Source organism: Aphelocoma coerulescens, chromosome 3, assembly GCF_041296385.1.
Source record: "Aphelocoma coerulescens isolate FSJ_1873_10779 chromosome 3, UR_Acoe_1.0, whole genome shotgun sequence".
In the NCBI taxonomy this organism is placed as follows: Eukaryota; Metazoa; Chordata; class Aves; order Passeriformes; family Corvidae; genus Aphelocoma; species Aphelocoma coerulescens.
In genome coordinates this window covers 59,644,259-59,671,317 of record NC_091016.1, presented here as the reverse complement: position 1 = coordinate 59,671,317, position 27,059 = coordinate 59,644,259, and the positions used below count along the sequence as shown (strand labels likewise).

The following is a 27,059-nucleotide window of genomic DNA, read 5'->3' as shown; positions in this document are numbered from 1 at the left end:
ACACTCAACAAATTTGCCAACAACACCAAGTTGAGTGGTGTGGTCAACACACTGGAGGGAAGGGATGCCACGCAGAGGGATCAGGATAGGTTTGACGTGGGCCTGTATGAGCCTCATGAAATTCAACATGGCCAAGTACAAGGTTCTATACCTGGATCGGGACAATCCCAAGCACAAGCACAGGCTGGCAGAGAATGGATTGAGAGCAGCCCTGAAGAGAAGAACTTGGGGGTGCTGATGGATGAGAGGCTGGACATGAGCCAGCAATGTGAGCTCAGTGAGTACAGAGTACAGAACGCCAATTGTGTCCTGGGCTGCATCCAAAGCAGCATGGCCAGCAGGGTGAGGGAGGGGATCCTGCCCCTCTTCTCTGCTCTGGTGAGACCCTGCAGTGCTGCAGCCAGCACTGAGGCCCCAACACAACAAGGACACAGACCTGTTCAAGCAAGTCCAGAGGCATGTCACAAAGAGGACCAGGGGACTGGAACACCTCTCCTATGAAGACAGGCTGAGAGAGCTGGGGTAGTTCATTCGGGAGATGAGAGAGTTCTGAGGAGGACATCGTACAGCAGCCTTCCAGTGCCTATGGGTGGGGGGCTACAAGAGGGCCAGAAAGTGACTTCTTACAAGGGCATGTAGTGACTGGACAAGGGGCAATGGCTTTAAACTGAAAGAGTGTAGGTTTAGTTCGGGTATTGTGAAGAAATTCTTACTGTGAGAGTGGTGAGGCACTGGCACAGGTTGCCCAGAGAAGCTGTGGATGCACCATCTCTGGAAGTGTTCAAGGCCAGACTGGATGAGGTTTTGAGCAACCTAGCCTAGTGGAAGGTGTCCTGCATGAGCAATTCTCAGAACCATTAAGAAATAGAAGGAGGTGTACTGAATGCAGCCAAATCCCATGACAGTTCTGAAAACCTTATAGGCCATGGCAAATTGTCTTCTCTCACAGGTTCATTATCAGAGATCAAGGAGCCTCTTCATTAATAGTGCCTTATTGTTGGTTACAGCAAAAGCTGTAGCATGTGTGCTGCACTTGAGATACACATCTGTTACCCCTATCCCTACAGAAAGGAAAACCTTAAAAGGAGAGAGGGATTTGTTTCTCTCTAGGCCAGACTGTTCATCGGTTAACCACAGTTTTTATTTCAGCACCAACTACTCGTTGGTTGCTGCCTCCATAGAATGCTACACTTCAAAAAACTTAATAGCCAAAATAAATAGATCTAACCAGTACATCACTTTCCCTACACATGAAACAGTAAACCAGCATTTGGGGATTATGTCTGCTTCTCATCTTCCATGCCTTTTTCCTTCCATCAGTTGCTTTGGGCTGCCTCCCAGTCATTGTCCCCAGAATTCAAAACACTCACGTCAAAATGGCATATGTGTCCCTTCCTAATTTTTTTGTAGAGGGTTGGTTTTTGTTTCCTGCCTCAAAAATAATAGGCAATAGCCTTTTAAAAAAAAATCAGCTGTGTAAGATTCAAGAAGAGTGAACTGCTCGTCGATGCTCTCAAGTAAATGGTGTGTCTCTTGGGGCTGTCCTGTGCACGGCTAAGAGGTGGACTCGATATGCCTCCCTTCCAACTCAGAATACTCTGTGATTCTGTGAATTTTAGGACTTGGCTAGCCTAGACACACCTCTTCGTGCATCAGTCAGTGGCTTCTCACTCGCAGCCCTCGGCTGCACCTTTTTGGTGGTACAGAGACCTCTCGGGCGCGCTTTCCCCGAACGTGGCGCTGCTGCACCGCAACCGAGCGACGGCCGCCCGCCTGCTGCAAAAGGTGCTGCAGTAAAGCGCCGCGGCACCGCCATCTCCCTGCCGGTGCGCGGAGCACCGGCTGCCAATGCCGCTGGATGCCGAGCCGCTGCCTGTGCTGCGCCGCGCTACGCACACAGCTCCTTCCAAGCGACTCCTGTGCATGGATGCGCACCCCGCCCCACAGGTAACCAGGCAACGGCCGGAGGGGCCCTGCGCCTCGCATCTCTTCGGGGAACGAGAGGATACAAGGCGGCAACTTTTAGCCGCGGTGGTGCGGGGGGAAGCCGGGGCCACGGCGGGCGGGACATGAAGCTCCCAGCGTGGGGCAGACACAGCTCAGCGGGGGCGGGCGGCCGGCACCCGCCATCTTGCTTGCGGACGGCTACCCGAAACCAAGATGGCGCTCAGGCGTTGAGCGCGGGGCTGGCGCTTCCCCGCCCACAACGGAAGTGACGCTTCGGAGGCAGCAGCCCCCCGCCTCTCCCGCCCCCCCTCCCCTCGGTGGTTTTTGCTTTTCCCCGCGGGCTTCGCGTCTCTTCCTTCGGTGAGACGGAAAATGGCCGCCCGGTTGCCCTAAGAGAGCGGGGCCGCCGGGAGTTCCGCCTGCCAGGTGAGGGAAGGGCGGAGGTGAAGGGGCTGCGTGGAGGTTTGGCGGGGCGGTGGCCCCGGGTTGGGGGGAAGATGGCGGGGGGAGGCTGAGGGGGGAGCAGTCCGGCCCCGCCCCCCCCCCCCCCCCCCCCGACCGCGCGGTGCTCGCGCGCCGCGCCGTCCCGCCTTCCCCCGCCGCGTGACCTCGGCGGTCCGCAGCCATTATCCCGATTATCCCGCGCCAGCCGACGGGAACGGGACGGGAACGGGACGGGAACGGGCGGTTGCCGTTACCGCCCTGAGGTGGGCACCGCTTCCCGTGGGAGCCGGACCGAGCCGGTGTCGTTCCTCCCTGCGCCTGGACGGTGCCCCGGGAAGCGAAGGTAGAAGGGGAAGGGACAGTGGGAGGCGGCAGTGGAGTTGCCTTGGAGCTGTTCCGCGGCTCCCGGAAACCTGGCGGGATGAGGGGGGGGGGGGGGGGGGAGGTGTGGGGAATGGGGAATGGGCGGCCCGCCGGCCCTGTTGGGCCTCCGCCCCGGGTGTGCGGCCTGAGGGAGGCAGGAAGGCCCGAGGGGATGTGGCTGTACGACGCTGGTTACGGGAATGTTAAATTTCCCCGTTATCCTTGTGGGTGTGACACTGAAGAGGGAGACGGTGCCGGAGAGAAAGGATGCTTCCCGGTATTGGATCACCCTTTACGGTCGTTGGAGGAACTTCCCTTCGAGTATGGCTGTGGTTCAGGCGCTTGTGCCTGAAGTACCCCACGCCTCCCTGCGCCTTTCCTGCCCTGATTGCAGATGCCCACAAAACCCCACGAGGGGCCGCAGTGGGTTTTATGCCCTTTGCTGAAAGGGGCTATTGTGTTCCCAGTGTTGATCATACTGTGCTATGCAACCATTGCAGGATCGTTCCCGTTATTTCTCCTTTGCTTTGTAAACCCCCTACTTTTCGTCTTTAATTCTGTGAAAATCAGAGTTTGTGTGTCACGTTGATCCTTTATGAAGTCAGTACAGCTTATCACTTTTTTATCTCGGAGATCAAAGTTTTGTCCTCAAAGGAGCAGTTAAATTTTACTACAGAAAGACGTGAGGGCATGCAGAACAAAGGTGCACCTGACGCTGCAAGTAGTCACTGCTTAAGCAATGCAAATGTATAAAAATACCACTTAGAATAGTTGTTCTTGGTGTGGGAGGGATTGGTTAAACAGCGTGGAGTTGCAGGAAAATGCTGTCTAGCTGTTGTCTTTCTCCTCCCTCCTCCTCGCCCTCCTCTTTGATAATCACGTTGTTTTGGACAAAAGTGGGGCAAATGAGAACGGGGTAGAGGCTCTGGCACTGAGGTGTGCTCCAAGCATGCAGCTTGTGGCAGGGAAAGTAGGAATTGCGTCCTCCCACTGGTCGCTTTTGATGTTGAGTGGCAGGCCGTGCTGAATGGCCAGACGGGGTTCGGTGCGTTAGATATATCGCTGCTTGGACCGTGAGTGCCTCTCTCCTGAGCAAGGCTTTAGTAGGCTCACCCGTGGGGAGCAACTTCTCAGGTGAAGGCTGTGGCTGACAGAATCCTGGGGGCAGGAGGTAGGAGCACGTACCATGAAGAGGGGCCTGTTTGCATTGAGGATGCAGGAAACTTGATGCAATCGCAGGAATCTAGAAAAAATCAGCAGGGAGCTGTTTGGAGCTAGGTGCAGATATATGGATGGTTTATATTCAGGCTGGTTGTCAAGGAGAGATAATGCTGTAGGGTTTGTGGAATGCCAGAGAACATTTGGGGTTTGTTTATAGGTGGTGGAGGTAGGTGAAGGAAGCTACCGAAGAAAGTGCTCTGTTTGTGTGAGAGTTTCTCCCAAAGGTATTCTGAAAAAGCGTGTTGCTGGCTTGTTCGTTGTGCTGGCACTGGCATTGTGCAGCTTTGTGGTAAATGGGATCTGGGAGGTGATGTGCCTGAAAAGGCAGCTTTTGTCCAGAGTAGTTTTCTTATGGATCACTGCTGCAGCCCACCAAGCACCTCTGAGAGTGTCAGTCTTGGAACAAATGAGGGCGGGAAGATTGCCTTTTCTGCAGCAGCAATTCGTGTAGTTCATCGCAGAGATTGTGGAAACCACGGTGTAAGGGCGTATGAAAACACAGCGTGTAGAACACACGCACAAAAATAACAAAGGCGGCCCAAAACAGTATGTGTCCAAAAGCAGCTAATTCCTTTTTGTGTATGCGCACATTTCTTAGACACTTTGGTTTCTTTGTTTTTTAGTTAGGGGAGAAACATGGTTTTGTTTGCCAATAGTATTACATAAAAGACAGCTAACGATCATATGATGGTTTTGCAGAGGTGATTTTGCTGTTACTAGGATGCTCTTTTTTGACTTAATTTACAGATATTTTGTGTTGTTTTCTATATAGAAATTAATGAATTGGGAGGGAAAAGTGCCTTATTATGTTTTACTGTTTCCATTATATTTCCAGCATATGAAATGGGGGAAATAATGCTTCCTACCTCTTATTGGTACATAACAAGATAGTTTGGGCAAATTTGCCATGGAATCTTAGTATTTGTAGGAATCCAAATAATTGGTGATCCAATTAGGATGGATTTAAGTGACTGTGAAATGCATTCTATTCTTAGGTGTGATGTGCCACTGCTACAGTTGTGGACATTAAAAAAAAAAAAAAGGCGGAGGGAGGTAGAGAGTGGGTAAGAAAGCACAGCAGATGTGCAAGCATTGAATAGATGACTTACAGTTCTGTCTCATTAAGACTGACTTTCTTTATTTCAGTGGGTGTATTATGAGAAACTATTACAAATTCTGTGGAATTCTTTGCAGACTGTCCTATCCCCTTTTGTGTTGTCATGGTTGTATAATCGTCGCGTCTTTTGAAGCTTGAATCTCTGAATGAAAACACATTTTGGCAACAGCTTGTGAATTACTTAAACAAGATTTTGATTTAGATCTACCTGACAGCTCTCAAGTAATGTTTAAGCAAGAGAAATACAGACTACTAAATAGCTGTAGATGAAGGGTAGCTAAAATAATGGAGTTAAGAGGAAGCAGTGTTTTGCTAGTGTAAGTGGGTATAAATGTCCTAAAATGTCTTAAACTTACATGTGATATAAAGCTTGTAAAATGGCTTAAGAGATACGTTGTATGTACAGTCTGTGTACTCTTGATAACACTCCAACATCAGCAGTGAAGACTCCTAAAAGTAATATATAAAAGGAGCTAGATACCATTTTCCTTGTCCTTTTTATTTTTTTTACTAAACCTAGCAAATGCTAACAGTGTCACGTCCTCCTTACTGTGTTGCTTGTGGTGGGATAAGCCTGATTCTGTTGTGTATCTTGTTTTTGCTTGATGGTCACACTTGCTGGCCAAGATTGATTGGAGACAAAGATCCTGTTGTATTTTTGGTTAAGAAACTTTTCTGAATGTGATTCAGTAACTGACAGGTGGTGGACTAGCCAATTTCCAGAAACAGTCGTGGTTTCTGTATTAAGTCTTGGTTGTTTGGGTGTGTTTGGTTTAAGTTATTTTGACTTTGTGTGTTTATTTTGGTGGGGTTTTGTTTGGTTTTTTTTGTTTGGTTTCTGGTCGTTTGGGTTTTTTTTTTGTTGTTGTTGTTTTTTTAAAGCTGATTGCAAGTACTGTTAAAAAGCTTAAATACCACTAAGTTTGTTGCTTCTGAAGGCTATGCCAAGGTGGTTTCAGGGAAGCTTTGAGTTTGTGGTGCTGCCAAAAGAAGCAGTCCTGCCTGGCTGCTATTTCAGTTTCCCTGTGTTGTCCCAAGTGTTTGTGGGCTGTGTAATGAACCATATTAAAAAAAAAAAAAAGTATTGAAAGTGATCCAGTATGTGGGTGCAGAAATACATAGACTGGCATAAGGGAGATCATCAGGAATGTGAGGAAACACGGGATAGGAGAGATGGGACTGTTTCTTTAAACTAGCAGAGCCACCTTATTCTGTGGAGCTGCAGCAGCTTCATTTGTAAAATCCAGATTTTTTAACATGGCAGTGAAATAGTTGAGAGCCAGGCATTTCCTTTCAAGTATTTAGGGTGGAAAGCAAGGGAAAAAGAAGCTTGAGTGGAAAAGAAGTGTGTGGATTAGAGCCTTGGCATTTCAGGCACAGACCATGCTCCTAGCGGTCGTGGTCCTTTCTTAAAAATGCTGGGTGTTATTGATGACACCTTGTGTCACATTGTTGATGCACACCTTTGGCCGAGTGTGGTTGTCTTCTGAGACAGTGACAAACAGTGCTTAGAGCTCTTTTTCATTGCCCGTTACTCCCTGTGCCCTTACTTGACCTGGTGTAGCCACTCCAGACTGGCTATGAGCAGGAAGAGGCTGTGGGTGATTTCATTTGCTGCTGTGAACCAGGATGTTGTAGGTGTGATGCTCTGAGGAATGTGTACTTTTTCTGTGGAACTGTGCAGCATGCAGGAGGTTACTGTCACAGATGGCTGTTTTCCTATGTATTCCTGTTACTACCACAGTTCTTTCCTAAGTGAGATTTAATGAAGGTTAATAAAATTTAAAATTCTTGTATATTGTAAGAATATTTACACAGACCAAAAAAATCCTAGCTATGTGGTCTTTTCACTTGTTCCTAAGTATGAGTGTTGTTTGGATAAGTGGGTCTTGTGTGTCAGGGTTTGTTTTACCTATTACAATTAAATGGAGACAAAAGCTGCAAATAGTTAAATGGTTTTTATTCGGTAGTTATGGCTTTCTATTCAAAGTTCTTTTTTTAAAAAAATCATTATATCTATACTCTTCTTAAAAAGAATTAAATGGGAAAAGGGTAGCAGATGTGTTTTAGCTGCCAGGGTTGGATGTGGTATAGCCAGTGTCTTGTTTAAAAACAAAGAAGTGTGGCTATTTTTCACCTTTGCTGATTGCTAGAAAAGATTTCTAAGACTGCAGAACTGACTACCAGTGTTTGAGTTATGGTAATTTAAGATCTTGTCTTCTGCTTAGAGTTTTTAAAAGTGAAGTAACTATCTTGTTCTATATCTTCAGGATCTAAAGACTTGTCTAAATTAGGATTTTTGATTTCAGCTAACATGAGTTTAAGTCAGAAATATAGATTATTAAGTATTCATTTAAAATCTTGGCCTGAACTTGAAGTTTGTATTGCTTTTTCTGTACTAGACTTCTGAATGCCTTCGTTACCCTTTACTGGCTAATACCATCTCGCCTTTTGTCTAGACAAAATCTGAAATGGTCCGATACACTACTGTGCTCCTTCGGAGACTCATGCTTGCTGATGATGAGAAGTAAAAACTTAATCTTAATAAAGCATATATTTTGTAGAAATTGGAAATATCTTGGTCACTACTAGTGAATGGTAAGTGGACTTTTGAAAGCAGTGTTTATGAACACAAATGCTACATTTCCTCTTTTAGATGAAGAAAACACCTATGGACAAGTGTGAAAGTGTCCTTTAGGAGCAGTCAATGTCTTACGCCTTTGGATTTGATTAATTGAATTGTTGAGCTGCAGAATTTCTGGAGATCCAGCATGTCTGTAATGAACTGGGATAAAATTCCTGTTTTGTTGCTTGAGTGGAATTGAAAAAGGTGCTTAGTGTTGAGTCAGACTACAAATGTACATTGAGTTAAGGCTTGGAGATAATTAAAAACTGGGGCCAGTGAAAAATTCAAACATTTGAGACTGGGTTTTTTTATTACAGTTATGCTTCCTTTCTGCATAACTGTAAAAGAAAGAGCTGGTTTTTGAAGATGTTGGCTCTTTAGGTGAAATCATATATGTATGCATTTTAAACAAGAAGTTATAATAGAGTAAGGCTTCTGTAACTATTGCAAGAGAAACCTTAAGATAAAGCTTTCACTATTGGCCTAAGTTCTCATCCCAATTTTTTTTTCCCAATAAGATAGCTCTAGTGAAGTGCAAAGCTGTGTGCTAGAGCTCAGACTGGTCTAACAGTTTAACACTGTCCTTTTTGCCTCCCTCTTTCTGGCTGCATGCTGTTATTTGCTCCATAATCCAGCTCAGTTTGGCCCTTCATTAAGCCACTTTGATAACCTCGTTATATGAAAGGGGTTTCTAGGTATCAAGAGCTGGTCACTGGAGGACCTGAAGGCTGTCAGGGCAGTTGTGAAGGTGAGGATAATGTGTTACACAGCCCTGTTACCAGGGCTGACCGAGGAGTGGTCATGTGTAGAAGGGGAGTAGGATTTGCCACTTGGCAGTGGCTGGCTCTTGAGCTGTTCCAGTCTTAGTGTGCACCATCATGGAGTCCAAGAGTAAATTTGCTATTTCTTATGTGTTGTCTTTTCATGATAAACAGATTAATGTTGAAACCCATTTAAGCAAAAGGGTGCTGCCTTTTAGCAAATGTTCATGTCTTTGACAGTCTCACTTTTTGTTCTATAGGGATCAGTATTGCTGAAAGCACAAATAGAGAGTTTTGAAATAACTGCTTCATTGACACCAACTAACAGTTGGAGGTAAGTTTAAATTAATTCTTTTTTGAATGTTCTGATTGAACTCAGCTATCGAAAATTCAATCTTCTTTTGCTTTCCTAAAATTCATGCTTGCAATAAGAAGCTGCAGTATATAAAACTGTCTTGTAAAGATCAACTGTACTTGTCATACGTAGAATGCAAATAATTTAAAACTGAGATTGTATTCTATTATAGACATTGTACATCTGATGTTTGGTTTGATAATTACTTGTAACAGAAAAAAAACCAGGTTTTGTTTTCTGTCACTCTTGGAAAATGGGCATGTCTTAAACAGTTTTAAAGGTCTAAATTTATGTTGCCTATAAGTATTGATCCTAAGAGATTACAAACAATTTTCTGTTAGTTTAATTGAACTCAATGAATTAGAAAATACCTTCTAAGTATAGGTTCTGCAAATTTGCTTTTTAGTGGAAAGAGCCAGTAAAAAAGAGCATTCAACATATACTTCTTTGCCAAGGTAAATAGTTTTTTCTGGGTTACATGGAAGGCTAGTTTAGGTTCATTTTTTTCTGGGTTAGCTTCAGATGAGGTTACATGTCTGAGGCCATGCAAACTCTTGTGGAGAAAGTCATATGGGGCAGGAGGAACCAGGTGATGGGGAAAAGTTGGTCTGCTTTTCTCTTTCAGGTTCTCTTAGATGTGTCTAAATTCTCTGTAATTTTGTTAGCTTTAAATTAAACTCTAATGTTGTTTTTGTCTTTACATAATTGAAATACCACCCAGGTAACAAGAAATATTATATAAGGTACCTTGTGACAGAAAGTGCTTGTTGTGTTGAGCTTATATTTTTGATATAGTAATTTTAGGCTTTAAAGCCTGTTTGCAATACAAAAGAAAAATGTTTGGTTTTTTCCATTTCTGTTTTAATTATTATTAAACAATGATTATTGAGCATTCAAAGGCCTGAAAATGTGTAGTTGCTTGTTCATAGTTTGTATTCAGGTTGTCTAATGTGACACTTTTTTTTTTTTTTTTTAAAGCTGGGCAATTTCAAAAGAAAATGGTAATGGGTCAAAGTTTTTATTAATTAAATTGGGGATTTTTAGCCACTGATCCGAAAAGAAAAGGAAAAGGTGTGTATTTTTTTATGGTTAGCACTAATTCTAAATATCTATTATGACTGTACATAAGAAGAAATGATAGTTTATTATTAATTACTTTCTTTTCTTATTGATTTATTATCAGTTGTAGTTTTCATAGTTTAATTTGTGCTGAAGCATGTTGAATCTTGTTGCAAGCCATATTGTTTAGCTAATTGTTAAAATCCTTAAGTTGGCCATGCATTTTACATGTAGACTCAAAAGCAAAGTTAATCTAAAAAGATGCAGGATGGGCATCTTGAGCAATGAAAATTCGGATCAGAGTGAGTAGCTTTAGTACATGTGGTTAAGAGGAGTAATACCTGTGGGTCAAACTAACAACTGCTGGACCAAATACTTCAGGGCTTTTCTTTGCTCTTGTAAAAGGTACATTGTAGAGGACTGTAAAGTCCTCCCGGAGAAAGAATAGTGCATTGGAAATGCAAGGGAACTACAAACTACACAATAGCTAGAATTTTGTTACACTATATTAAGATGTCCAGAGTTACATTATTCTTCCCTTGATTTGCAGAAATGTTTCATTTTCTGCTGCTTCCTCTCCTACAGGATCCGTGTGCATTTGAATCTGGAAAAAACCTTTTACTCTTACACTTCATCTTTTCAGAGAAAGTGTGTACACTGCAGCAATGTTAAATTCTTTAAAATGTGGTTGAGCTTTTAATTTACTAATAAATGTACTTGTATTGTCTCCAAAGCTCTTTTTGTTTAGCAAATGCTATTCTACTTTCTAATAGTGTCATTTTAGTATATGCAAATTTTGTTCATTAATAACATTTACATGGACTCTAAATAGTTGCTTCCATTTTTTTTCCCCTCCTCTCATTGCTTTTCCTTTTGGGAAGGAATAGATCTACTGGCAAAAATGGGTCGATCTAATTCTAGATCACATTCTTCAAGATCAAAGTCCAGATCTCAGTCCAGCTCTAGGTCAAGATCCAGATCACATTCAAGAAAAAAGAGATACAGGTAAGTTGATGTCTTACTGCATGAAAAAGTGATTTGGTATGTTAGTTTTTGTCTGGAAAATGTTTTTCACTTGCATGATGCTGTGGCAGAAGTGAGCCTATTTCATTTTAGGCCGTTGGTAAACCACTTTGAGTGTAATTTCTGTCACTTCATTTAAATTTTTTTCCCTTTTCCTGTATCTCAAGAAAACTTCAGAATGCTAATGGTTCTTCATGATTTCTGGCCCTTTTGTTTCTTTCCTTCCCCTTTACATGATGTTTTTTTCATCCAGTCTCTTTCCCTGTAATTTGTTCTGTAGTTCTCGTTAACCTTTTCATATCTGAAGTAACTTAAGGCTTCAGTAGATAAGCTTTGCTGTATCTTGCCTTCTCAGTTGCCTCCAGCATTTTCCTCATCTTACTTACTAGTGGACATGACCGTCTCCAATAAAATAAGTGGGTCAGTTGAATGTTTACTGCCTCAGCTGCTGCTGTCCACAGGCTGGCATATTGAACTGGGGGTCATTTCAGTCCTTGTTCCAGGCTGTGAACTGTGGCGGTGGCTGAGAAACTGAACGCCATGCTCCAGAGTGGTGATAATCTGTACTAAAATGGCAGGGGAGGCCACTGAGGCTGGTAGTGTCTTAATCATCTGATGCTAAGTTTCACAGTCCTTAACAGTATAGACATGTTTGTTATAGCTAATATATTACAGAAATAATAAGTAGAAATTGTAGAAGTTACTCTAAGACCAGGAGTCTGCATGCTTTACCATTCTGACTGCATTTGAGAAATGTAGCATTTCATGTTATGGAACTTTTTTTTCTTTTTTTTTTTTTTTTTCCAAATTTTTCAGTTGTTAAATGTTAATGCTTGCTTTTTAATTTTAGTTCTAGGTCTCGGTCAAGGACGTATTCCCGATCTCGGAGCAGAGATCGTGTTTATTCTAGAGATTATCGCAGAGATTACAGAAATAATAGAGGAATGAGACGTCCTTATGGTTACAGAGGAAGAGGTAGAGGGTATTATCAAGGAGGAGGTGGTAGATACCATCGTGGAGGTTATAGGCCTGTCTGGAACCGAAGACACTCCCGAAGCCCTAGGCGTGGCCGTTCACGTTCCAGAAGTCCAAAACGAAGGTCTGTGTCTTCCCAGAGGTCCCGGAGCAGGTCTCGTCGATCTTACAGATCTTCCAGGTCCCCAAGGTCCTCTTCATCACGTTCTTCATCCCCATACAGCAAATCACCTGTCTCTTCCAAAAGACGTGCGTCTCTGGAAAAGCAGGCAAAGAAAACTGAAGGGGCTCCTTTACAAGACAGTCCCTTGAAAAATAAATCACAAGATGAACAGAAAGATACATTTGAACATGACCCATCAGAGTCTCTTGACGATTTTAACAAATCATCAGCAGCTTCTGGCGACATTTGGCCTGGTCTTTCAGCGTATGATAACAGTCCAAGGTCACCCCATAGTCCTTCTATTGCCACCCCACCTAGTCAGAGTTCATCTTGCTCTGATGCCCCTCTGCTTAGCACAGCCCATTCAGCAAAGGATACACCTCAGCATTCCCATTCCATTCAGCATAGTCCTGAGAGATCTGGCTCTGGTTCTCTTGGAAATGGTTCTAGCCGCTATAGTCCTTCTCAGAATAGCCCATTGCATCATATCCCTTCGAGGAGAAGCCCTGCAAAGACAATCCCATCACAGAGTGCCCCCCGTGAGGAGGCTCGAGTGCGGTCGTTTTATCCTGAGGGTGGCGAACAGGAAACTGCAAAAGGTGGAAAGTTTATGAAAAGGTAAGGACCAAGTTATAAGCCTACTGTTGCCTCTTAAAAATTCTAATCTGTTCAAGAGCTTTGTCAAGATCATCACTGTACCTTGGAAAATGCATTATGGAACACTAGTAATACTAGTCTGGTTGGAATTGAACTTGAAAAATACATATACCTTTTCCTGCTAAGATGCTTCAAGGTCTTGACTGTTGGCTGTTAGAGATAGGGACATGTATCCTTGAGGAAGAATTGGTTTCTGCTTTTCCTTTATGGTTTATTTTCTTGTACTCAATTTTTTACTGTTAAGAAAAATCTCAATTGAAATAGTGCATATAGACTTGCTGGATTGATAGTGAACTCTGTTCAGGTATTTCAAAATTTTAATGCTTCATGTAGTTTCAAATGCAGATATTCTGGAAGTCTAAAAATGCCGATCTTGTGCAATAATTTCTTTATGTTGACATAAACAGCATCAGTTGCTAATTGTGTGGTGCAGTATGACAACTGATGTCTTGAATTGCATTACTTATCAAAGAGAGTAGGTCTTGGCATTCTTGGAATATAATGCTGTTGGTGAGAAGGAAGTTCAGTGTATGTTTTCCAATGAATGTGAAATTCTTCAATTTGTTCTTTGAAAAGTTTGACATAGTAATTTTTGAAAGTTGTAAAAATCTTACTGGCATTAGGCTGTTCCTTTCTAGTGTGACTGGTGCGCCAGTGTATTTCTTACAAAACAGATTAGTGAGAAGAGTTGTGACTATGCTATATAGGCTTGACTGTAGGCTTTTAAATCAATTTGTCTAGTCAGTGATCTATTATGTAAAAGAATTACTGCTTAGGAGATCAAAAATACAAGTTCTCTTGGATTAGATGTGTTGGTGAATGTATTAAAACCTATGTGAACATAGCATACAGATCAGGCAGTGGCTGAAATAATAATTGGTGTGTTTCTGTGTTTAGGAGAGCTGCCTTCTAAGGGTTCCCTGCTTGTACACAGTATAGTGAATACACTAAGTCTGTGCCAGATTGTGGAATTACCTTAGTAATGTGCAGGATCTTGAAAATAATTCACTTTTTTTATGGTACTACTTCAACTCTTTCAGTAAAAGAAGTGCAAAAATGAATTGTGGTCTGAATTTTCAAACTTCATGTGAATTTGATGGAAAAAATTACTAGTGTAAGAGAATGTGAAACTGGGTACTGATTAAGAAAACAAGCAAGTAAATTTCTAGGCATTCTACAGATAGGCATTATATTCTTCAGATGCCTCCATTAGTGCATAAATGACAGTGGATACAGTGTTAATGGTGTGCCAAGCATTGCATGCTAAAATTAATTGCTTGGAGGAATGTATTTTCGTCATCTTCTTGGTGTGGGATTGACACGAAAGAGGAATGCAAGTGAACTGGAATGAATGCAATCCAGAGTTACCAGTCTCTTCTTTGCTATCCACAGGTACACAGATGAAGAGTCTAGAGTATACCTGCTTGATAGGGGTAATACCAGGGAGAAGGAGGCCCAGAAGGAGAGAGGATCAGAAAAAGGGAGGACAGAGGGAGAAAGGGAATGGGAGGAACAGGAAACTTTAGATTTTTTCGTTGATAAAGAGACTGGGAAGGAAAAGTTTAATGACTCTGAAGGGGAGGACACAGAGGAGACAGAGGATTACAGACAGTTCAGAAAGTCTGTCCTGGCAGATCAGGGTAAAAATTTTCCTACTGCATCTCACCGGAATGCTGAGGAGGAAGGAACCAAATACAAATCTAAAATGTCAATCAAGGGCAATAGAGAGAGCGATGGATTTAGAGATGAGAAAAGTTATAAGCTTAAAGAGACTGGCTATGTAGTGGAAAGGCCTAGTGCAACAAAAGATAAGCACAAGGAAGAAGACAAGAGTTCTGAGAGACTAATGATGAAGAAAGAAACTCAGTCACCTGAGCAGGTAAAGTCTGAAAAGCTCAAAGAACTCTTTGATTACAGTCCTCCTCTACACAAGAATCTGGATGCGAGAGAAAAATCCACCTTCAGAGAGGAGAGCCCACTTAGGATCAAAATGATAGCCAGTGACTCCCATCGTCCTGAAGTTAAACTCAAAATGGCACCAGTACCTCTTGATGATTCCAATAGGTAAATTATTGCGCTTTACAGTGTGGTTCTCCAACTGCCTGCAGTGTTGCTTGTATTTATTTAAACTAGTGGTTTCTTTTTGTGTGTCTCTTTTGTTGTTGATGCATTTTAGACCTGCTTCCTTGACTAAAGACAGGCTGCTTGCTAGCACACTTGTCCATTCCGTCAAGAAGGAGCAAGAGTTCCGATCCATCTTTGACCACATTAAGTTGCCACAGGCCAGCAAAAGCACATCAGAGTCATTTATTCAACACATTGTGTCCTTGGTTCACCATGTCAAAGGTATGTATTTAATTTATTGTACTGGGTACGTACAAGTCTGACGAGTTCATTTAAGCCTATTTGCTGTTTCTAGTAAGGGAGATTTCAGGCCTCTTTAAATGTTGATTTACCCAGACTTTCTTCCTGTTGAGGTACGCATGAAAATAATTAGAAAAATAATAGCCACAGAAACTAGGACAAAAAACCCACAAGCAGTATAGAGTATAATAGCAGGTATTTGTTTCTGGATAAATTTTTGAGCCTAGGTAGCATAGAAAGTTTGAATTTCTGCAGTGTAGTTTAAACATACTACACCAGTCAATTTTTCTTTTTTTTTTTTTTTTGATGACTCTAACATAAAATTTTATATTAAATGTTGCAGTGTGGGTTGACAGATATCTTTTGTCTGTAAATACAATGGCATTCCTTTTGGAGCACCCTAGAGGTCATTTCCAGATTCTTAATAGAAGGGGTTTTTTCCTCAGTAAGATTTAAGAAAAATTGTATATTAAATGGTAGTAAAGTTCATGGTGATAATGTTTTACTCTTGTATGACAATATTTTCAGGAATTTCACTTACAGAGATTTGGCAGGGGCTAAATAAACCTCCATTAAATGAGTTACATACTAATTATTTTCTGGTATAACAACAGTAGCTGTTTATATAAACACCAAGAAAAACCCTTAACAAACCAAGCCCAACAAAAGTCCTCCCCCAAAACCACTGAAATCCAAACCTAGACCATCAAAGTAGATATATTTCACTTAAGTCATAAATCCTCCCAAAGTTTTTGATGGGAAAATAGATAGTTCCTAAAACCCCCTGGGGATGTCTGGAGTGTTCTTTAAATGCCTTTTTTTCTATAGCATTTGCTTTATTTCAGTGGACTGTTCTCTTGCTGTTGTGTTAAATGTAACAGATAATATAAAGCTGGTGAAAGTAATTTTGCCGTATCATCTTAGTAAAGGGGAAATGTGGAAATAATTAGGTGCCAGATTCAATGAATCTGTCTGTAAGCATTGTTTTTACAATGTGTTAACTTCTAAAATTGCTGAGATTTGCGTGCTAGAAATATGTGCTGACATTCAGTTAAAAATCTCATTTTGTTGACATAATTCAGATTACTAAGGGAAATTATTTCCTTCTTACTGAATTACTTATAAAGTAATAGCAATAATGGACTATGATAATGTATTAGATAAAAAGAATTACTGAGATACCTGTTTAGTGTATGATGATTTGTTGTGAATGTATCTATTTATTGATATATAAAGAAATGTAAGACTCAATCCAGTGAGAGCTTCTGTAAATTTCTGCTTATATGGTACATATGTAGCTGTAGGTGAAGATAATACTTCTGGAACTCTCACATGTTGATCACAGAATAGACTTTCTGTAAATTTTTGTATGTTGAATATCTGATAAAATTAACAGCCTGTCTGGTCAAGTTACTAGAATATGTACAGTTAGGGTTGTTTTTGAAAGCAGAACATCTCTTTAAGTTTCAGATTTACTGTGGTCTGTGATCAGAATTTTTGTAACTTTTTTGACAAACTGAAGTTATGTTCATTATTGGTGTGATGCGACCAGTCTGAACAGCTCTTTATTAATGTAGAGCTGAAAATGCCCAGTGATGTTTTCTTTTTCATTGTAACTAGGTCCTGGAATGTGTTTTGAAATGGCAAAATCCATGTTACAAAAGTAAAATAGCTGTTGAAAGATACAGATGCCAAACAGGCAAAGTTGAACCTTCTGTCTTCCTGGCAAAAATGGCATAAAAACAGAATTGCTAGCTCAAATTCCTGTGTTTGATGGAATTATGATTGAGGCACTACCCTTGTAGTGGCCGTTTCAAGTTTTAATGGTTGGTTATGAGACAAATGCTGGATGCCGGGCGGTAAGTTGATACAGATGTATGTTGACCTGTTAAGCAGATAGCTTGCTTCATATGTAACATTTCATAGCTCATGACTTTATGTATTTCTATATTACATTTAAACACATTTGTTGAGCTGGTTTAAAAACTGAGTTTTGCTGTGGCTGATTTAACTGTCTCGGAAGGAGAAAATTTGTCAGAGAAGTTGTCAAGTTTGCCAAGATGCCAGATGCTTAAATGAATTTATTTATGCATAGGTGTGTTAATTGTATTGTTTATCATCACAACTTCCAGTTAAGAAATTGCATTCCTTTAAGAACAGACTTGTTAGGTCATTCATATAGTTATTGCAGTGTACATTACTTAAATGTTTTCACTAATTCTTATTTTAAGTTGAAGATGAGATGAATGGTAAAATGTACTTGCTGCAAGTATTCATGACTCAAAAGTAATTTCACTTTCTCTTGTGGGCAACATATAAAATAACTGTTTAAGAAATTGCTCTTTCTCTATTATTTGAGGAAAATGTCATTGAAAATGAGCAAGTCCAGTCAGTAAATGATGCTTGAATTAGATGTGATACAGTCATGGCATAGTAGATTTGCAGTGATGCTGTGCGCTGTTATTTTGTTTGGGTTACAGAGTGTGTAAAAATAGGGAAAACGCCACATTTGCTTGTCCTGATAAATTTACTGAAAATACTGTGGGTTTTGCCTGCTACTTGCCTTTCTGTCAGGAGTAAAATATGTATCAGTTGAATTAAACTAATGAAACAGTGTTTTTCCTATTGTAACCAACAGAGCAATACTTCAAGTCAGCTGGAATGACCCTAAATGAGAGGTTCACTGCGTATCAAAAAGCAACTGAAGAACACTGCACCCGACAAAAGAGCCCAGAAATACATAGGTATATGTTAACTGCATATGCAGATGCTTTGTGTTTCAAATAATGTCTTCTAATATTTCTTTTGAGAACCCAAAATACCTTTTCTAATCTGTATGAGGTAATTTGTATAATTACAAAATACAAAAAAAACCCCTTCTGTAAAAGAGAACTCATCTGAGTCAGGTCTGGCTTCATCTGTGGTTTTGTGACAGATGTCTTCTCTACCTCTGTATCTCATTTGGGATATATTTACTTTTCTCACATGCAGTGCTCAAATATTGAGGGGCATATGTCTTGAAGATGAAAAGAAGCCCTGTACATGCATCTTTCTTCTTCAGTGTGAAATGTTCCATCTCATACTACTTTAGTTTTTGTGTGTGTTAATTTACAGCAGTTTTTTGAAAAATCTGAGAATCTAAAAGGTAAGAAGGTAGGCATGCAGATGTAGTGTTTGATCATGTGCTCTAGTTTTATGATGCAGTGGACTATATTTGTGTTGCATGTGAGGCTGTAGTATCCAACTTTACAAGTTTTCTTGTTAAGAACTTTTGACTTTACAGCAAACTATCATAGGTGTTGATGGTTTCTTGGAGGGGGCGGGCTTTCAGCTGGCTACATATACTGATCCTTTTGAAAGGAAGCATTAAACATTTTTTCTGTCTTTCAAGCTATACTTAATGTGAAACATCAGTCTGCCTATTTTCTGTATTTGTATTTTTAGCATACTTCACACAGAACAGAACAATGGTTTTTAATTTTTAGTCTGCTTCTGTATTCTGATGGTGAGGTTTAGTAATGCAAAAAGTTTATTCTGCTGCAAAAATGCCTTGTTTGTCAGTTTTCTGTTGAAATGAAATGTCTGAGGCTGTTAAAAGTCATGTACGTGTATGGCAAGACACTGCTTTTATTTTACATTTAGGAGGATTGACATCTCTCCAAGCACCCTGAGGAAGCATACCCGTTTAGCAGGTGAAGAGAGAGTCTTTAAAGAAGAAAGTCAAAAAGTAGGTTCTAAGTAACTGTCCTATCTGCTTCTAAACTTACTAAACTTAGTCCTTAAATCTCAACTTCATCTTTGTGTTTTCTGTATAAAATATAAAAATAATTTGTATTTATTACACCTGGAGTACTTGCATTTATAATTTTTTTTCCTTTGAGTTAAACATGTTACTAGGAAGCTGGTTTATGTAGCATGATTTTGTCTTATTAACAACATGGTATGTAAAGTCAGGTCTTCTCCCATGCTCCCTTTCTTCTTGCATGTTTCTTGACCACTAAGCTGCCCAAGGACAAAGAGTAGGTTTGGGGCAGAGGGAAGTACCAAAATGGTCAGTGAGTGGTGTAGTTGAACTGCAAAGGTGCTTGTGCTCTGTTTGAAAACAATTCACCAGAAGAAATGAATACTTAATTATCTCCCCAAACCATGTATTGTGGTCTGTATCATCAAAAACTAGACACCAATTGGCTTGGTGGGAATGCTTGTTTGAAATGAAATTCTCAGCTGTTCTTTTTTTAGATGTAGCCATTGCATGTAAAGGGTAAAGTCAATTTGTGCGCTGAGGTTTGTTGAAAAATAGGTAAATTCTATCATTTTATTTTAATTGATGCACAACTTGCCTTTTCACTGAGATTGTCTTGATGTTTTATTTCAATATTTAGTTCCAAAATATATATTTGTTTACAGGGAGATAAAAAATTAAGGTGTGATTCTGCTGATCTTCGGCATGACATTGACCGACGTAGAAAAGAACGAAGTAAAGAGCGAGGAGACTCAAAGGGTTCCAGGGAATCCAGTGGGTCAAGAAAGCAGGAGAAAACTCCAAAAGATTACAAGGATTACAAATCTTACAAAGACGACAGGTAAATATTTGAAGTCCCTATAGAGGATTTTAGCTTCTAATTAGTCTTTTGTAATTGTAAGCTTAATTGCTTTCAATTTTCAATGTATAATGGAACATTTAATTTTAAACAATTAAAATTATTTGTTTTACAGCAAATATGTATTATCTGTCTTTTACACGGCTTATGGTGGATGAGGACAAAAACTTTGGAATAGCAAGCTAACACTGAAAAAAAAAATGACAAATTAATCTGTCCTATTATCCAGGCTACATCAGGAGGTTGGACTTCAATGCAGTACATTTCTATAAACAGTTTGTGTAAGAACTTTGGTTCGTTATGCTTGATTCCGCACTTTTTCAACTCATAACACCCAGAATATGAGAATTTTACTGATACTTAGGTTTTAACATGGGTGAGAAGGGGAATTTTTAAATTTTTCTCTAAAGCCAGTGGGCTGTTTTAAGAAAAAAAATGTTAGCATATCTCAGTGGATACTGTGTAGAAGTGGTAAGAATTACTTCAGGTATGACCTTTCTTTGAATAGAATGTTAAAATCTTGTAAATTGGGTCAAGTTAATACCACTATGGGGTTACTAAAAGTTTTGCTGTAGGAGTTTTTTTCCCTGCTTTGTATTGTATATAAAGTGAATTTTTACTTACGCTTCCTGTTTCCCATTTACTTTGACTCTGGTATCCACATTTTCTTCCACTGGCTAATTTCCCTACAGCCGTCTGTGTAGGGAAGCCCATACCATACCTCTCAACAGTGTGCAAACTGAACTGTGTCAAGTTACTGTAAAAGTTTACCTTGAGGGTTTTTTCCCTTTAAATTCTGTTTTTCTGCCTCAGAAGAAAGGCAGATCTTAAAAGTAACAGAATCTCTTCATGGCATCAAAATCTAGAAAAGCTGTATTTTACAGTTTGCAGACTGCTGCTTTCCAACTCGCCAGCAATAATAAGCATTAAGTGCACTTAAATGTGTCAGAGGAGGCTGGAAAGTGGAAATATACTTTGCCTTAATATCTCAAATCTGTAATGTGTGACTTTATAACCAGAAGGGGGTTAGTTTTTCATAAAATCTAGAGACTCGGTTTAGTATAGCATGTTACAGACTATCTAGTATGTTTAAAATAGCACATAGTGGGTTTTTTTATTTTTCAGTAAACAAAAAAGAGACCAAGACCGTGCTCGGTCCTCCCCATCTTCCTCCCCATCTTCTTCCTCATCCAGTTCTCGAGAAGAAAAAGATTGCAAGAAAGAAAGAGATGAAGAGTTCAAAACCCACCATGAACAGAAGGAATACTCTGGTTTTGCAGGAGTCAACAGGCCAAGAGGAACCTTTGTAAGTTTTTCTCCTGTTCTTCCCCCAAATTATGAACACTTCACCAATGGTAATAAGTGTAACAAAGAAAACGAGGGAGTGTTGCAGTGTTTCATGTTAGTCTAGACTTACTCTTGAGTTCTTTATGTGATGTACCAAACCTGCAATATTGAGTCTGTTTTTTTTCCCCACCCCTCCCCAGTAGCAGTTAAATGATGTGTAAATATGCATTAGCCTGACAGAGATCCTAGCATAAGGCTGGAGAAAAGCACTTCTTGATTATTCCTTGCTCTTCTCTAATAATTCTGTTTCCTAACAGGATCTGAAAATTTAGTGTTCTATAAATTTTAAATCTTGAGTCTTGTTACCTCTTAGCTCCCTGCAGCTTCTGTTTTTCCCTCTCATTTTGGGTTTGGTTTTGCCCTCCTTTTTGTGTAATGCCTGCAACTTGTTAAATAGAGAATGGCACTTAATTAAAAATCAATGTCAAACTTGAAATAGCTGTGTTGAGGAGATGGTATACTGTTATTTTTGTGTTTCTTTGCTTTGGACTAGCCACTGGGCATGAAAGCTCATTGATTCACCTCTGGAATCTATTTAGGCATTGTGATTTGGAAAGTGGCATATTGACCACTATAGTCTTCAGAAAGATCTTAAACTTTCAGATTCCATGTTAATGTAGTTATTGTAGTTATATAATTGGGAAATGTAGAAGCATTAGGAAAAACTAGGAATCAATAAAGAAGGCCTTGAAAAAGATAAGGAGCCCTTAAAAACACCATACAACCCAAACCAAAAGAAAAAAAACAACCCACAAATAGACACCACACACCCACCCCCTAAGACCACGGCAAAACAGACCTCCAAACTACAGCTAAACACACAAAATAGTGCAAGTTCTGTGTAGGTTGGGAAAACCGGTTTTACATAATAAGTAGGAGTAATTTCATACTTCAGTATTAATTCCTTAATGTAGCCTGTAATTCAGATCAAATAATGGTAAAATGCGTTGTTTGGTACAAACATTTAGTCATGCATAAAATACATTTTGAACTACATAAAAGGGTGTCTGAAATGCATGTGGCATGTGCCAACACCTGAGGCTTGAATCTTCCATCTAAAAAACTGTAGCTACCTAGAGGAAAATTCAAAGTTGTAAATTTCTGATACTAAACGTGCATCATTTCCTCCTTTCTTCTTCTTCTTTTTTTATATAGTTATGCTATGGAGCTATGTGGCATAAGTATATAAATCCCTGGATGGTGTAGGCATCAAATATGACTATCAGCACAATTTCTAGCCGTATAAAATAATGGCACAAACAAAACAGAAGTTAAACAAAAGGGAGCTCAAAACTCCATCTGCTCAAAGAGATTTAGTGGGAGAAAAGTCCTAACTGGTTGAAGTCTTCATGCTTTATAAAACTGGATTGTATGTATTGTGAAAGAGATGCTACTTCACATGCACTTGAGGTAGATGAGAACTGGAAATTTAATAGATTTCTACTCATTTAATTGCTAGTGACTGCCAGTTCTGTCTTTGCAGTGATTAACAGGTTAATGTTTCCTAACAACGTTCATGGTCACACACAGCTTTTTGGGACAAAGTGTCTGAGCAGGTCAATCTAAATAGGCCAGCCCTGCTGACTCAGATCTCCACTTTAGTGATACGTCTTAGATAGTATCAAAAAATACAGACCAGGTAGCATAGGAATGTGTTTGTAAATACAGGCTAGTAGTGGCTGCACTCCAGTGAATACTGCTTTGCTTTGGAGTAAATAAAATGCTTTGGTTGTGAATCCTTCTCCTAACAGGAAGCCTTGGAGAATTTGCATCTCCCCTATCCAGCAAGCTAATGTTAAATCAGCAATGTTTTTTTCACTAACTCTGGCTGATACGCAATTCTGTTGGATTCTAGACTTCTCATACATAAGCATCATGAGTAGTGTTCAAATATGAACACAGAAATAAGTAGAATTTTTCAATGGCAATGTCATTAGTATCCATATCTGAAAGAATTATGTGTAGCAGCTCTGTTTAAAGTGAGTTTTATAGAGAAAATATACTCTTGGGTTTTGTGGTGGTCTTTGTAATAAGCAAGCCCATGAAGATAACACCACAGTAGATTTTATGTCCTGTAGTTCTTTACGTGAAAGATGATTTGGTAGGGAGAAGCATTAATAAAATGGTGAGGAAAAGTGTAGATGTTTTTCTTAAAGGGAATCTGATCACAGGACCAAATACCAGGAAACGCTGGTACCTTTTTTTTTTCTCTTTTTAATCCTGTCATAATTCTGTCTGCCCCCTCCCCCAGGTTACTGTTTGTTGTGCCCTAATTTTGTAAAGCTGTTGGAAATAAAAAAAGTGTGTCGTATTTCCTCCCTTGTACAGTTAGTCTGTTGCTTTCCAAATGACTTTCCAAACTTTTTTTTTTTTCCTCCAGAGTATTGGATAGGTCTTAGGAGTCTTCTACAGATTGTTTTTCAGTCTGTTTGATTTCAGAGTAATTTTAAATCTGTTCAGCATAAATTCTGCATCAGAAGTTCTGGAGCTTTGTGGAACTAAGTATGCATAATAATTATCTTTTGAGTTAGTTAATTATATACATTTTTTGGTCTATGTTTATGAAACATGCATATTTTTAACAAATTAGTTTCCAGTCATGTTTTTGTACTATTACTCTGAAGATGCAGTTCTGTGTTTTTAAGTAGGTTATTTATGGAAATTGTATTCTGTAGTAACTGCAGTTCTTAACAGTCTTATCTTCCCAAATGAACCTTTCTTCTCCTGTTGGATGAAGAATATAAACTCACTTAATGTTTTCTACAAGCTAAGTATTCACATGCTGACATAACTGTATGCATTACTACTTAGTGTATTCTGAGTTAAGGATGGTTTTTTGCTGTGTGACTTTCTAGCCTAACATTTTAAAACCCCAGTAATTCATTATAAAGAATTTTTAAGACATTCTTTTTCACTTCAGGCATTGCTACTCTGCACAGTACGTACCAATGATTTTTTTCTGAATAAAGAATTTACTCATTTGAAATGTAATTTGGCCTAAGATACATTTTTTTGAATCCTAGATAAAAATGTTTGAGTAACACACAGTGGCTATACTCCCTTGAAAACTGCACTGTTAGTATGTATTCTAGAATCACCTTTTCATAACTGATACAATTGACTCCATAAATGACCTTTCTTTTCCCCCTGACAGTTTTGTCCCTGTTTCAGTCTAGTTTTACCCTTGGTTTTTTGTGTGTGAACAGCTTCAGAAGCTTCTTGTGACCTTTTGCTCCAACACATTGGTTTACTAGCAGTCAAATTGCTTTTCAGTCGTTGTGAGTGAACTTATGCCAAGAACTCAAATGTGTTTCAATTAAGTTTAATAGAATCATTATTTCAAAATGAATGCTTGAATATATTACTTAAGGTAGAGTGTGAATTTGAAAATGGTTTTCCACTTGCAGATACTGTAATTAAGCACAGAAAGAGTATTTTCAGTAATAGAGAACTTGAACTCTACTTTGTGGTGTTATGTAAATGGATTAAATGACATCTTGGTTAATCAGTTTCGAATTAGGGGCAGAGGAAGAGCCAGAGGAGTCTTTGCTGGAACAAATACTGGTCCCAGCAACTCAAATACTACTTTTCAGAAGAGACCGAAGGAAGAGGAATGGGATCCTGAATATACCCCAAAAAGCAAGAAATACTTCTTGGTGGGTGTGGAGAACTCGATGTCTTATGCATGCTTTTGTTTTTTCAAACTTTCTACAAGCGTAGAAGTAGCATGCATGTATGGATAAGGGACTGCAGTAACTGTGAGAGTATCAGGGTGGCTGTAGTGGTTGGTTCTGCTTATCTTTCATCTTTCTGCAGCAGGCTGGCAGTAACTGAGGCCTGACATGGAATTTATCTCCAAAACTTTCATCAGGGAGTGGGGAATAAGGCAGGCTCAGACAAAATTTATTAAAACCAAACTTTAAACCAAAAAGACTTGTGCTGTGTTTTCCTGGATTTACGTCTGTATGACATTTGAGATCTTGTCTTAGATTGGTCTGGAAGTCTGCAAAAGTGGAAGATCAAAAAAAGCTGACAGTACTTGTGGATGTACATAGGCAGAGTCTGTTATGAGCAGTTTTCTGCTGTTAGCTGAGCAGTGTGATAGTCATAAGAAAATCACCACAGTTTTGATGCCTTTTTTCCATCTGGATTATGAAAGGAGGACCGTTGATGTAACCATTCTAAGTAGTGTAGCACAATGAATGTGTGGCCTCTGCTCCAGTTATTTCCGTAACAATGCAAACTTTGAAGGATATTGTTTCATCATTGGAAAATGATAAGTAGTGAAGATGGGACCTCCTATATCATTATAGCTTGTTACAGATATGTTAACAGGTAACTAAGAAATAATGCAGTCCCAATTCGGCCCTTTGTCTAAGGAGTTCTCTGTCTTTCTGCACGTATCTGAACTTTTCTGATCTGTAAACAGAGATGTGATAATCTATTCATTATACTAGAACAATCAATTGTAGCTATTAAACTTGAATTTCTAAAAATACTTTAAATTAAATAAGCCACCCTTCAATTACTTCTGTGTAATTAAACTGCATTATATGGGTGTGATATGTGTTTAATAGTTCAGACTTCTTTCCAAATCACAAGTTAAAAAAAAAATTATGTTGATGCAAAAGTACCTCACCATTCTAAATATAAACTTTTTTTATATTGAAAAGTGGTCTGTAGATTTCATGCAGTGCGTGAAAGGATTGTCAGAACTTACTGAACTATGTGAGGCTCTATTTGGTAGCAAGACAGCAAACTTCAGGCTTATTAACCAGAGAAACTGAACTATTGTTTGTTAATGTTAGATTTAAACAGTTTAAACTTAATTTGCCCTACGTTGTGCAAGTGAGGCAGGTTTTCTGAAAACTGCCTGCAGTTACCTCTTCTTACGAAGTATAAAAAACTCCCTAGAGCTTTTTCTTTTAAGGTAACAATTTTTCCCCTCAAAACTAGTAAATTTTTAATTCTGACTGTCAGTTACAGACAAGTGATTTGTTACTAACATTTGAGTAGATCCACAGCAAATAAGGGCTCTTAAAACAACTTCATTGTTGTGGTTTTAGTTGCAGCATCATGCCTTTTAAGAATATACCTCATAATTACGATTTGAAGAGAACTTTTAAACAGTTACATTGTTTTATACATTTGCTATAGAGTACTAACATTAAGGAGTACATTTAAAAGGTGTCTAACCTTACTCTTTGTCTGGTGTTATTGTAGCATGATGACAGAGATGATGGTGTGGACTATTGGGCCAAAAGAGGAAGAGGCCGTGGTACTTTCCAGCGTGGCAGAGGGCGTTTTAACTTCAAAAAGTCAGGTAGCAGTCCGAAGTGGACACACGACAAATACCAAGGGGATGGGATTGTGGAAGATGAAGAAGAAACAATTGAGAATAGTGAAGAAAAGGACAGACGCAAAGAGGAAAAGGTAAATCATTCAGTGAATTGCAGATTAGACAGTTCATCTTGCAGTATGCCAAGTAATTGGATGCACGTAGGGATCACTTTAACAGATTCTGGAGTTGGGTTGTTAACAGTTTACAACAAGACTGTTTTCTTTCTTTCCACAGGAATAACCTGGAAGAAAGTTGTAGCTGAAAGAGCAGCTCTTGCACCACCCACACAACATTTTTAATATGTTTTTTTGTTGTCAGATGAATGTAAGCATTTTACTTAAATTTTACTGTTGGAAAGTAGTTTAGAGAGATTGTTTTTGTTTTAAGCCTTTAGAAAAAATCATGATATAGTAAACTATGTTAATGATCGTACAGGTAGAAAGTAAAATATTTGTAACAACTTTTAAGAAATTTTACTGTTTGTTATATGCAGTGTAATTCTGCTTTGTCCAAATATATGGTCAAGTACAACTCTAAAAGTTTTGATTCTCCCCTATGTCTGTGTTTTATTCTGAAGTAAACTTACAGCTCTGCGCACCTGAAATCTTGGAGCAGCATTTTTTACTGATCACTACTTCTCTGTTGCCTTTATATAAGAATTGTAATTAAGGGTAGTTATCCAGTCACAGTATAAG

General features: G+C 39.4%; 1 protein-coding gene across 14 annotated transcripts; it reads left to right on the top strand.

Moving 5' to 3' along the window:
- Nucleotides 1–1,849: 1,849 nt before the first annotated feature.
- Nucleotides 1,850–26,981, top strand: BCLAF1 (BCL2 associated transcription factor 1). Of its 14 annotated transcripts, XM_069010465.1 has the most exons (15): nucleotides 2,616–2,734; nucleotides 7,552–7,690; nucleotides 8,740–8,813; nucleotides 9,813–9,905; nucleotides 10,775–10,898; nucleotides 11,767–12,672; nucleotides 14,104–14,775; nucleotides 14,888–15,057; nucleotides 17,714–17,819; nucleotides 18,718–18,802; nucleotides 19,483–19,658; nucleotides 20,802–20,982; nucleotides 24,533–24,679; nucleotides 26,247–26,456; nucleotides 26,599–26,981. In XM_069010465.1, the coding sequence occupies exons 5-15, from the start codon at nucleotides 10,795–10,797 to the stop codon at nucleotides 26,602–26,604; spliced, it is 2,763 nt and encodes a 920-aa protein (XP_068866566.1). In that variant the 5' UTR covers nucleotides 2,616–2,734; nucleotides 7,552–7,690; nucleotides 8,740–8,813; nucleotides 9,813–9,905; nucleotides 10,775–10,794; the 3' UTR covers nucleotides 26,605–26,981. The 14 variants fall into 14 exon arrangements, with proteins under 14 accessions (XP_068866564.1, XP_068866569.1, XP_068866561.1 ...); XM_069010462.1 differs by lacking the exons at nucleotides 2,616–2,734; nucleotides 9,813–9,905 and adding an exon at nucleotides 2,275–2,373; XM_069010466.1 differs by lacking the exon at nucleotides 7,552–7,690 and having other exon boundaries at nucleotides 10,781–10,898.
- The last annotated feature ends 78 nt before the right edge of the window (nucleotides 26,982–27,059 follow it).